Source organism: Taudactylus pleione, unplaced genomic scaffold, assembly GCF_031769625.1.
Source record: "Taudactylus pleione unplaced genomic scaffold, aTauple2 ptg000250l, whole genome shotgun sequence".
Taxonomy (NCBI): Eukaryota; Metazoa; Chordata; class Amphibia; order Anura; family Myobatrachidae; genus Taudactylus; species Taudactylus pleione.
In genome coordinates, this window is record NW_028284652.1 from 10,511,941 (window position 1) to 10,525,398 (window position 13,458).

Consider the following 13,458-nt stretch of genomic DNA (forward strand, 5'->3'; position numbering starts at 1 on the left):
GTGCGTAATTTCTTGCTGTCAGTGTAAAAGGAACCATGGAAAAAAATCCACTCCATCGCTACAGTGCAGCCTACATACGTAGTGTCACTTCCTCTAGATGGTGGAACGCATGTGGCACAAAAACTTCATTTCCGCCCCATCTGGTTCACTGTGTGGAACGTCACTTCTGCCCCATCGAGTTTGGCAGCCATTTTGTAGATAATAAAAAAAACTCCATGCGTCCCTGACTTTCTCAAAGATACAGAGCGACCATTTTGAGGGAGTAATGCATTGGAGACAAAATCCTTCTTTATTTTGCATACAGCACTAAAAAATGTGAAAAAAATGAATGAAGATACATTTTTATCTGTTAGGATCCGCACGTAGCGGATCATCTTGGTGGCAGTTCCCAGCCTTGGTCACTACTGGAGACTGCATCTAATCCTGTTTTGCCTGTGCTCAGGTCATTCCTGTCTGTCTGTGTGTTTTTCTCAGGTGCAACTAATCATCTCCCTCTCTGCAGATCTCAGGTGCACATCAGCTTGTGATTAGGAATTACTCTCTGCTGGAGATGGCTCTGATTGGGTACTGCTTCTCTTAAGTTACAGCCAGCCCTGCACTCTGTGCAGGTTATACTGTCTAAACATCAGTACACAGACTGTTTCCCAGCTTTCAAGCCGCACCAGTGCACAGATTGTTTCCCAGCCTCCTGGCTTCCAAGCCACATCAGTGCACAGACTTTCCTAGCTTCCAAGCCGCACTATTGCACAGTCTGCCTCCTGGCTTCTAAGCCGCACCAGGGCACAGACTGTCTCTTGGCTTCCAAGCCGCACCAGCGCACAGACTGTTTCCCAGCTTCCAAGCTGCACTAGTGCACAGACTGTTACTCGGCTCCCAAGCCGCTACATCAGCTTCCGGCCACCACTGACATTCCAACCACATCTTCGGCACCTTACCAGACCAATGGCTCCTAAGCTGCATCGTCGGCTCCCAAGCCGCAACATCGGCCTCCGGCCACTCTACTGGCTCTCCAGCCGCATTATCGGCACCTTGCCGCAACAACGGCTTTTTAGCCGCATCATTGGCTCCCAAGCAGCAACAACGGCCTTTGGCCACTCTACTGGATCTCCAGCCACATTATCGGCTTCTTAGCCACACCATTGGCTCCCTGGCCATACCATCGGTATTCATCCGTACCGTCGGTGTTCAGCCGCACCGTTCGTACTTTGGACTATTCTTGTATACGTTCTTGCCTGTTTTTTGTGACAATAAAGTCACTTACTTTTATTTCACCCTACGTCTCCTGGTGTCTCTCTCCTAAAGGTATTCTGGTAGTCTGGACCCCCAGACAATCGTAACATTATCTTAGTTATTATATAGGTACCTACATGTTAAAAACACTTCAAAAATAGAGGTACAATTTCATTAAAATTTTCAGTAAAACTTTAATCCTTAAAAATAATTATTTAGTAAAAGAGGAGACAATAACTTATAGAAATGGGATAGCAATTTCTAAAAAAGTAGCAAGTTCAAAAGCTTTATTAAAACCAGAAGGTGAGAGGGCCCTACATTTTTTTATTAAGAATGTCACCCACTCTCACTCAGTATAACCAATTCTATAGCTTTAAAGGATAAGCATTCAGGATCGGAATTATGCAATTCTAAAAAATGTCTGTAAATAGCACGAGTTGTTTTTTTGTTTCTGATGTTACGAACATGCTCTTGTATGCATAATTTCAATACTCTTTTTGTTCTTCCTATATACTTAAAACCACAGGTACATTCTAGTATATAAATGACCATAGTCGAGTTGCAGTTGATAAAGTCTTTTATCTTATATTCTTTGGAATTATCATAGTTAGAGAAAGACTTCCTTTTTGGGTATAAATATTTGCATATATTACAGGCACTAAATTTGTAGCACCACTGACATTTCTTTAAAATATTTTTTCTTGAATCTTCCAACTTCAGTAAACTGGGTGTTAGGATTTCCTTGAGATTCTTTGTTTTCCTCTTATACTGGTCTAGGGGGAAGAATTTCTTTCAACATAGGATCCATCAGCAAAACATTCCAGTGGCGATCCAATGTCAGTTTGATTAGACTTTCTTGACAGGTAATGGATTTGATGAAGGGAGTGATGTTATTTTCTATATATTTATATGCAGATCACCTATTGTGAGGACTATAATATCCTATATGCTTATTCTGAATGTCAACATGACATATTCAGACTTAATATACTTTATCATTATACGTGACTTTGTTCGTGTTTTTTTATACAATTTTTATCTATGTACTTATTAAAGTGCTGCAGACTTTTTGCAGTGCCATATAAATAGAGGCTTATAATGATACTAAGTTAAGTAATTTCATTAAAATCCGGCCTCCACCTCCCCTCATTAGCCGGCCAATCACACTCCTGTTGTACTAATAATTATATCAGTAATCTAATTAAGTCCGGCCTCCACCTCCCCTCAATAGCCGGCCAATCACACTCCTGTAGTTACAGGTTGAGTCTCCCATATCCAAGTATTCCGAAATACGGAATATTCCGAAATACGGAATAATTTTGGCATGACTGAGATAATAAAATCTTTGATTTTTGACGGTTCAATGTACACAAACTTTGTCTAAGGCACAAATTATTACAAAATATGGTATAAAAATACCTTCAGGCTGTGTGTATAGGGTGTAAATGAAACATAAATTTATTTCATGTATGTACACAAACTTTGCTTGAGCCACAAAAGTATTGAAAATATTGTATAAAATGAGCTGCAGGCTGTGTGTATAAGCTGTATATAACACATAAATGTATTCTGTGTGTATACTGGGGTCCCATTCCCAAGATATTTCATTATGATATGCAATTATTCCAAAATACGGAATATTCCGTTATCCAAAATACCTCTGATCCCAAGCATTTTGGATATGGGAGACTCAACCTGTATATTAATTATTTAAGTTATCAAATTAATAATTCAGTAATACAATCATTAATTAAGTTATCTGATTAATAATTAAGTATAAAATTATTCAAGTTTTCTAGTTAACAGTTAATTCTAAAATGTTTATTTTTTAAAATATATCACCTATTGTGAAGACTATAGTATCCTATATGTTTATTCTAAATGTCAAAATGATATGTTCAGACTGAATATACTCTGTTATCAATATAAGTGGCTTTGTTCTTGTTTTTTTTGTACTATTTTTATCTATGTGCTTATTAAAGCGCTACGGTCCTTTTATGGCTCCATATAAATAAAGGCTAATAATGATAGTAAGTTAAGTCATTTAATTAAAGTCTGGCCTCCACCTCCCCTTAATAGGCGGCCAATCACACTCCTGTAGTTATATTAATTATTGAAGTTATCAAATGAATAATTAAGTAAAAAAATCATTATTTAAGTTATCTGATTAATAATTAAGCATAAAATGATTCAAGTTATCTAGTTAACAGTTAATTCTAAAATGTTTTCTTTTTTTTTAAATATATCACCTATAGTGAAGACTATAGTATCCTTTATGTTTATTCTAAATGTCAAAATTGTATGATCAGACTGAATATTCTTTGTTATCATTATACATGTTTTTTTATACTATTTTTATTTATCTGCTTATTAAAGCGCTGCAGACCTTTTATGGCTCCATATAAATAAAGGCTAATAATGATAATAAGTTAAGTAATTTAATTAAAGTCCGGCCTTCACCTCCCCTCAATAGCCGGCCAATCACACGCCTGTTGTACTAATAATTATTTCACTAACCTAATTAAGTCCGGCCTCCACCTCCCCTCAATAGCCGGCCAATCACACTCCTGTTGTACTAATAATTATTTCACTAACCTAATTAAGTCCGGCCTCCACCTCCCCTCAATAGCCGGCCAGTCACACTCCTGTTGTTGTATTAAGTATTATTAAGTATCCAAAGTAAATATTTTGCTTTTTAATTAGTAATTGAATAATTGATTATTTTAAATATAAAATTATTTAAATTATCTAAATAATAGTTAATAATACAATTTTTATGTAAATAATTATATCACCTATTGTGAAGACTATATTATCCTATTAATTTATTATTATTATATATACTTAATATATCTAATGTAAGTGAACTGCTGTGTGTGGAGAATGTGAATGTATTGTGTATTTTGCATCCTCCGGAAGTGTTCAGCCTTCTCTCGCTCTGGTATTGTCTCTCTTCTAATGATGGTGAACACCTCTGCTGCATACTGACCAAAAAGAACATAACATTATATATTTATGAAGTCTTTTAATTAGAGACAGTGCTAATTTTGCAGATAAATATAATTATTTTGTGTTAGCAACACCACTTTGAGGTCATTTTATCATATTTCCGCTTGTCACATTCCAACATGAATATCAGTAATTTTTCTATATGGTACCTACACATATTATACCTTGTTTTTGAAGACTTGTGTTTTCAGAAATTACCCCTTTTACTCATTCTAACACATAAAACAAAATAAACCCAAAAGGCCAAGACACTTCAAGAAAGGAAACAAAAGCAAATGTGATTATTTTTTCGTCTTATAAACGCCACAAATAATTACTTTATGGTTCCTGTTTCACTAATAACCCATATTTCCATAAGCAGGATTCTATGTGTAGGGTTAGGGTTAGGGTTTCAGATTTTTGCTGTCTCGTTTTAAACTCTTAGGGGTAAATTTACTAAAGTGAGAGTTTTCAGAAGTGAAGATGTTGCCCATAGCAACCAGTCAGATTCTATTTAATATATAAGTAGCACCTTCTAGAAGATAATAGCTAGAATCTGATTGGTTGCTATGGGCAACATCTCCACTTCTAAAAACTCTCACTTTAGTAAATTTACCCCTTGCAATGTGTAAGAAGAATATTGGAATCTAACAAGGCCACTATCTTATACACAAGACAAACAAATGCATTAAATAAGGATTCTTGTTTTTTTGTGTTTTTTGACACAAGATTGGGAGATATGAGGTTTAGAACACCCCCCCCACTTCACTATCCATCTGTAAAACATTTTTGTGTGTACTATTTCAGCTATTGTCTGGTTATCACCAGACAATGGCCCTCATTCAGACCCACTCGCGAGTGGCTGTCCGCTCGCAAGTGGGTCGATGGTCCGCACTGCGCATGCGCACGACAGAGGGAGCTCCGTCGTGCGCATGCGCGAGACCCTACGAGCGAAGGACTTTCCTTCGCTCGGAGTGTCTCATCAAAGGGGGCGTGCTGTCGATGTTGGCTGACAGCACGCCCCCTTTGGTGGGCGTGCCGGGGGCGTGCCTGCCAGACGGAGGCGTTCCCAAGGAAACGCCTACCGTCTGAAGCCGGCCCCACTGACATCACTAGTGATGTCAGTGGGAGTGATTTTGGCTCTGATAGAGCCAAAATCACTCCTGGCCTTGCGGTTGAAAAACTCAACCGCAGGCTTCTGCTCGCAGTTTCGATGGTCGCAATGGTCAAGACCATCGCGACCATCATCCTGCACGCTCGTATATGCTGTGGGTGGTGACCCACAGCTATACGAGCATCCAGGAGGACGCTCCATATTAATGGAGGTGGGCCCTGATTCACAGCGAGCGCTCTGGTCAGAGCGTCCGGCTCTGAATCAGGGCCAATAACTCCTGAGGGGGCATATCTACTATATGGAAAGAGGAAACTACCTTCTTTGAAGACATGATGCTCCCATGTATGTGCAGGCCAGTATGTGAAAGAGAAAGCACAATGTGCCCTTCCCCATCTATGGAAAACTATTTCCATAGCATTGAATGATATTGTCTGACAATTGCTGCTAAGACAGCCACATAATTTGAAAGAGGGGACTGCCCTCACATGTGGGTGACACCCACATACGGTAAATGTCAGGTGATTTCCAAGGAATACTACTAGTGGGCTTCATAATATGAATATGGGGACTCCCCGCTTTTAATTATGGATGTTCACTCTGTTGCAGCTGTCACTCTGCAGGGTGATAGGGCACATAGTGCCCTCTCACCCATATACGGAAAACATTTTCTGTAGTGTGGGATAACATTGCCTGGTAATCACAAATGATTACCAGGTAATAAGTAATATGAAGCACCAACATTTAAAAGAGGTGACCTACATTTTCTAAAATGAGTGCCCCTTAACTATTTGTAGCCAGGTTGGGGAAGATTTTCCCCCATGACTACATTATATTTCTATAGTGCAGGAGTTTACTGTCTGGTGATCAATGTCATCAACAGACATTTGCTTCTAAGTGGGCACATCGTTTGATAGAGGGGACTTCCCGCTTTCAAACGAGGGTGCCTCCATTTATGTACTGGTGAGTTTGGTGGTTGAGATAAGTGGGCATCTGTTGCACCTTATCCTCTCCAGGTTAGGTGCTGTGGGTTAAAGAACATTGATGTTAGTCTGGACGGTCCTTCAGACCACAAATATCTACTGAGACATAAATACACAGAAAAAATATAGATTGAAATATAAAGAAGACACATATACTGCATACATATACCCAGTGATGTGTCTGTAATGGGTGCAGGATGTGCGGTGCACATGGCCCCTAGGGTAAAGGGGACCCTGTGCCACACTACCTATACCCACGAAATAGACCCTACTGCGTGCAGAGCAGTGATACTTGCCCCATATACCTGCTGCTTGTGGCATCTTTAGGTGATATTTTCAGACAGATGGTGCTGACCATTGTGCCAGGATATCACCAGAAAGATGGATGTCTGTAAAAGGTTTAGCTGGGGGCCCTCAGCACATGGGGGAGATAGGCCAGCTGTACACAGGCCTCACCTAAAACGTTATTACACCTCTGCATATAATGTACATGTTAACTGTATGTTACTCACTTCTGTGTATCTCCAGTTCTTCCAGGGCTTCAGAGATCAAACTCAGTCTGACTGATGATGGGAGATGGTAGGCCAACTGATGTAACTTGGGCTGATGCATGGAGGCCGGCTGTTCTTAACGCAGGCTGGATGTTCTGCTGAACCCAAAGGAACATCATCTGGAAAGTTCCTGGTGGATGGAACTGCGATGTTGTTATAAGCTGCTCCTGTGCGTGATGGTTACACTGACGTCTGGGGAGGAGATACCTTCACTGGTGGCTGCAGGCAGAAGAATCATCAGACATATCTCACATGAAAGAGGTGAGGAAAAATATCTTCTGAACATGTGGGGGATATAGGGTATAAGTGTCATTACCAGTGTTTAGCATCATCATTATTTCCTATAGTAGAGAACAACTGGATCTGAGTATACATTATGTATATGCATACTGTATATTATTCATGTATGCTGATTTATATATGACTAACCTTAGTATATGTGGCAATTAAACACCAGTGTATGGTCACACAATATAACCCAGCACCTAGCCCCATGAAAGGATGTAGCCTATCCCTCCTATGGCTCCCATAGGGGCTGATTCTGAGGTGGCCACAGAAGCGCCCGCAAGCTGTGTGTATTGACGGTCTCCTGTCTGCAACTAAATAGAAATGGCGATATAAAGCCCTTCCCTTTTGTACATCTGTGCATCCGAATGTGCAGGGACATTCAGTGTCCGTACATGCAGTAATATGGATTTGTGCGTACTTATACACACCATTGGTCGCACCATTAAAACGTGCCCCAGCCTTATGACATATACAGTTTCTTCATCCAAGTATGGCCTCCTGTGAGCAAATGAGTGCCTGTGTACATAACCACTTTCTCTGACACGCCTGCGACACACGTAACATGTCTAATGATGGACCATCTCCGTTCGTGCGCTTAGTCACCTCGCTGTCATCCCCAGGATGGCCCATTACATTTACATTACACTTCTCCCTACATGTGTCTGATATCACAGCTGTGACTCTGGGCCTGATTCAGAGCCAGACGCTCTGACAGAGCGCTCGCTCTGAATCAGGGCCGGCCTTCTGTATTTTAGAGCGGCCTCCTGGCCGCTCGCATAGCTGTGGGTGCCCACCCACAGTTATAGCGAGCGGCCAGGAAGATGGTCGCGATGGTCAAGACCATCGGGCTTGCGACGAGACCCTTGTGGTAGGGTCTCGTTGCCGCAGGCCCTAGAGTGCTTTCGACTCTAACAGAGCCGAAAGCACTCCCACTGACATCACTTGTGATGTCAGTGGGGCCTGCCCCAGACGGTAGGCGCCTCCGTCTGTGCAGCCAACCCCCCGGCCCGCCCACCAAAGGGGGCGTGCTGTCACTCAACGTCGACAGCACGCCCCCTTTGGTGCGAGACCTGGAGCGACGGCTTGCCCGTCGCTATCCGGGTCTCGCGCATGCGCACGACGGAGCCGGCTCCGTCGTGCACATGCGCACTGGGTCACCATCGACCTGCTTGCGAGCGCATAGCGCTCGCGAGCGGGTCTGAATCAGGTCCTCTGTACGGACACAATCAGAACACAAGCGCGGTTCCACTTAGACACATGCAGTAGCAAAATATCGCTCCACTACATCGACCATCAGCAGTGCATACACCTCTGCATCACCCCCATGGCCTAATGAGGGGTATGATAGGCAGTAGGGAGACATGATTAGTGTCATATACTTTACCTACCACTTCTATGTACTTACTTTGCCGGGTATGAATGGGGGCTGCACACGAAGAGCTTCTAGCTCTGCCCAATCTATACCCTGGAAGAACGGATGGTGGCGAATTTGGCCGTTCACACCCAGACGTAGTTTAGGGTCTTCACACTGGAGCTGAAAAGGGCAACATGAACATAATTAAAATGACAGCTCAGCTGCTAATTGATCCCTGTATAGTGACATATTTGGCAGCAGTATAATTCAGTGCTGTGTTGTCAGAGGCAAACAAGTAATGTATTATTATATTACCCCAAACATCTAGTTTAGGATAAATGTAGCATAAACTATGACACAGGTAAAGTGACTCCTGCAGCGCTGATTTATCTGGGTTGGAGTTTTCTTCAGTCTCCACTTGTGTATGAGTGTCAGAAAGGTGGCAGCACTAAAAGTAACCTGACATATGTAATATACACTTTCTCCATATATAGCTACCTGTACATTCATAGCAAGAACAACTACATGATAGATATCAGAGAATGGGAGCTTTATAGATATAACAGACATCCTTTTACTCAGTGCTGCACACTCACCGCTTCAATGATGTCCCTTGTGTCAGGGCTCAGGTTAAAGCCTGGTAATGCAGAGAGCTCACAGTCGAACCGGGATTTTCCAGTTGTCATGCGGAAAAGTACCACTCCAAGAGCGTACCAATCAACACCGGCATCGTACTGATGTTTGAAGAGCATCTGTCAATATAAGGGGACACAGTTCATTAAATTAGTCATTATTATATATGGGAAAGTACAACTGGGCAGTGACCACTGTGCAATAGTCACTGAGAGGTCACTGCACGATACTATGGACCACATTCAGAGTCGGTCGAAGCAGCCGCACGGTCGTACGGGAAAAGGGGCCGGATATGCAAATGATTCTGTTGCGAGTTGCGTCCCTAAGTTCGGTTCGGTAGGTGGCCGACCAAGGGGAGGAAGCCGTCGGAAATTCAAAAAAATACGCCCCCTTCTCGTACGCATTGCACGTCATCTCCGGGCATATAAGGATTAATCGAGACCATCGATAACCATCGGAACTGGTCGTAGAGCTTAAGGTTGACCATACCCTCTCTTAAGCTCTACGACCATGTCAGTGTAAAAACATCCCATGTCACATGTGCCATGACGCTACTTTGTTAATTATGCACTCCAATACTAAACTGTATGAACTCCCATAAAACGCTGTTCGCATAATTAGGCACGCCTGCGTTCGGAATTCCACTCCCCCGTTTTCAAGCACCTTCCCCTGTTACCACCCACAAACGCCTCAATCTGTCACTCAAACTACCGACCTGGCTGTGTTCAAGGAGAGAGAAATTTCTGATCGTAGCGGCTAGTTTGCGCATGCGCATTGCGAAATTTACGCATGCGCAGTATAGCGAACATCGGTGGCGTACGACAGTGCGGCCGCTTCGACCGACTCTGAATGAGGGCCTATGTGACTATGAATGTAATGTACAAATGTGTGTTTATAATTCCACCACAACATACTTGTATGACTATATACATGTAATGTATGCCTGTAGCATATAAACATGTAATCACCACCCTACACTTGTCACCGGCTGTAAGGAGTGTGAGTTATGTGACAATGTATAGATGGAATTCTTTCCGTCAATAATTATGCTGTGGAGTTTTTCCTACGGAGCTCCCTTTCTAGAAAGCCTGCGTTTGCCCCTGTGTATCAGTGAAACCTGAATAGTGTTCTGAATCTGCAAAGCATGATTGTTGACATACAGGCAAAATCTAAAGCTGAGCATAGACACCAGTAGATCAGTGAGTGTAACCCTGGCCACTTGGAGTCATCAGGTTGGGCAATTTGACCATTACACTTGCTATTTGGTAATTGTAACCATCAAAGCATTGCCCCCGAAATAACATAAAGAAGATCAATATGGGTAAATGTGGAAATGCGCCACTCTCTGATCCATATTGACCTTAGTACATAGACCCCTCATATATGAATAACACTAACATGCTCTACACCTTACTACTATATCAATCTAGCCTCACCTCTGGGGCAATGTACCCTCTTGTTCCTACATATCCGGTCACTCCATGAATCTGGTGTACCGCCAGCCCAAAGTCGGCTATTTTAATATGGCCGGCATCATCAATCAGGATGTTTTCTGGTTTTATATCTCTGTAAAAAGGGACATTTTGCACTTTCTTCGTTAAGGACTTATTTGAGTATAGACCAGTGGTCTCCAACCTGTAGCTTGTGGTCTTAATTTTGGTAGCTCACCTAGCTGCAGTACGGCCAAGTCACTAGGAGGAAGTGACTTCTGACGTGTGCTCCCCCGTGGTATCAACGCCATGGGTGGAGCAACAGGGAAGTACGATGATTGCCGCAGCCTCTACAGCAATCACATGACGCGCTTCCCCGTAGTTCCACCCACAGCGTCTATGCTACGGTGGAGCGAGTGACTCCCGCCCTGCTCCGCCGGAAAATTACACAGCAGCTCTGCCTATATCTTTTGCTCCTCTACTGCACGTACCTCCTTGGAGACAGTAATTAACAGTGAAATGTGCCTGTGTTTAAATTTTATTTACAAACTACAACAATATCACTGTAATAATTAAATGCATTTTTATTTTCTATGAAACATTTTTTTCCCTTTAAATTACCTTTAATTGTTCGTTATTAGACAGATTTTTATTTTCTACAATTTTAGTAGCTCTTCAGGAGGTTTCATTTTTCTAAAGTAGCTCACACCTCAATTAACGTTGGAGACCACTGGTATAGACAGTATATGATATACATTTTAAGCATCATAAGTGACTAAGGCTAATTTGCAAATGTGGTAAATGCATCTCCCGGAGAACAAAGGACTTTTGCACATGGCTGGATCATGGCATTCCCATGTTATGGGGCAGCAGCAAGGACCATAACCTAGATGTATACCTTCATGTGTGGTTAGTGAGGAAATAGGGGAGATTGTGTAATGTGTTAGCAGCACAGGTCTGTATTATGTGGTGTGGCTCATACATAATATCATTGTGGTCCTTAGAAATGTAAACCTGGTTTGTTGTTTCTCTTTTTTAACCCTTTCAGTAGTCAGTAAAAGTATTGTGTCTGTGTGCATAGAATATGCCCTCCCTGTGTATTTGCACTTACACTTATGTAGTTATGTAGTGTAAGATCACCAGAGTTTAGGGGAGAAACCTATATAGGTCCACATACACCAGTAGCGCAGATGTCACTTTCCCACATATCTATACTGACCTGAATATCAGCTTTCAAGGAACCCTATTACATAACTAAAAGGGGCTCAGTGCAGAATGCTCAACACAATGGGTGCGCTTATAGTCATATCCAGTAATCACATAACTATTTAAAAAATAGATCATTATTTATTACACATAATAAAAGAAGATAATAGTCAAAAATCTTGCAATTAAGAATCACACACACTGCAAATATACTTAATCCCTAGGGACCTTTATGCTTCTGGACATCAATTCCACCTGACAGTAAGCTTACAATCTATATAAAGAGACAATTCTTATAATGGCTAAACCAGGTTGGTTGCTTTAAAGCGTTCTGCACTTTTCGCAAATTGAAAGCTGTTGCATTTGGCCCTAAGACTAGAAAGCAGTAAACTAATAAAATAAGACGCATGACTGAGGCCCTGATTCAGAGCTGGACGCTCTTTGTGAGCGCTCGCTCTGAATCAGGGTGTTTTTTTTTTTACCCCCCTCCAGTCCGCTCGCTAAGCTGTGGGTGACCACCCACAGCTTTAGCGGGCGGCCTAGCGATGAGACCCTTGTGATAGGGTCTCGTCCACCGCAAGCCCCAGTGAACTTCCTGGGGCAGGCTTCCCAGTGAACGCCTCCGTTTGTCCAGCCACCTCCCCTGCACGCATTCAAAACGGGGCGAGCTGTCAATCACAATCGACAGCCACCCGGTCTTGTAGTGAGTCCCGCAGTAAGTGAAAATTCACACGCTACGGGGCTCGTGCGCGCGCAGTGCCAGCTTGAGAGCGCTATGGGCTCGCTCGCGGGTCTGAATCAGGCCCAGAGTTAGTGATTATGTGTTAGGGAGACTATTAAGCAAATAACTTCCATTGTAAGAACAGTTACTTCTGGGAAGAATATGTACATGGTAATTCCGGAAGTGACATTTCTTCTGTATAATAAAATGAGGGAGAAAATGTAGATACCGGTGTATGAAGCCCATGACATGGAGATACTGTAGTCCGGACACCAACTCTGCAGCGTAGAATCTGTGACAGAAGAAATGTAAAATGTTAAAATACAGGTTGAGTCTCCCATATCCAAAATGCTTGGGACCAGGGGTATTTTGGATATTGGAATAGTCCGTATTTTTGAATATTTGCATAAAATAATGAAATATCTAGGGAATGGGCCCCAAATCTAATCACAGAATGCATTTATGTTTTATATACACCTTATACACACAGCATGCCGGCCATTTTATAGAATATTTTCAATAATTTTGTGGCTCAAACAAAATTTGTGTACATTGTACCATCAAAAAGCAAAGATTTCACTATCTCAGTCATGCTAAAAATATTCCGTATTTCGGAATATTTGGATATGGGAGACTCAACCTGTAGTGTAAACTACTAGATCCTGACCTGTGTGAGAATAATTCAGATGCACAATTAGTCATGTACATGGAAGGTGTATCCCATTCACAGGACAATTGGGAAGGTGTCAGCAATCCTGAGGACTGTTATACAAATCTGCACTAATATAACTATTACAAGGGAAAGTATACTGGACCCGCACATAGAGAGACCTTGATATCATAGACAAATTTATTTGTGGAGAATGCATCTTCCTTTATTTAAGCATATACGCATAATCTGCTGTACACGCTAATACGGTGTAACCGTGAATTAATAGGTATGAAATTTTGTATTGTGGCCAA

General features: G+C 42.0%; 1 protein-coding gene across 1 annotated transcript in view; it reads right to left on the minus strand.

The window, feature by feature from the left end:
* Nucleotides 1–7,043: 7,043 nt before the first annotated feature.
* Nucleotides 7,044–13,458, minus strand: part of LOC148515406 (protein kinase C delta type-like) — a 47,444-nt gene continuing 41,029 nt past the window's right edge. The window contains exons 5-9 of the mRNA XM_088480120.1: nucleotides 12,725–12,787; nucleotides 10,575–10,704; nucleotides 9,102–9,257; nucleotides 8,557–8,685; nucleotides 7,044–7,082 (exon numbers count right to left, since the gene is read on the minus strand). Coding sequence (XP_088336246.1) covers nucleotides 7,044–7,082; nucleotides 8,557–8,685; nucleotides 9,102–9,257; nucleotides 10,575–10,704; nucleotides 12,725–12,787 — 517 coding nt within the window. The remainder of the gene's footprint in view (nucleotides 7,083–8,556; nucleotides 8,686–9,101; nucleotides 9,258–10,574; nucleotides 10,705–12,724; nucleotides 12,788–13,458) is intronic.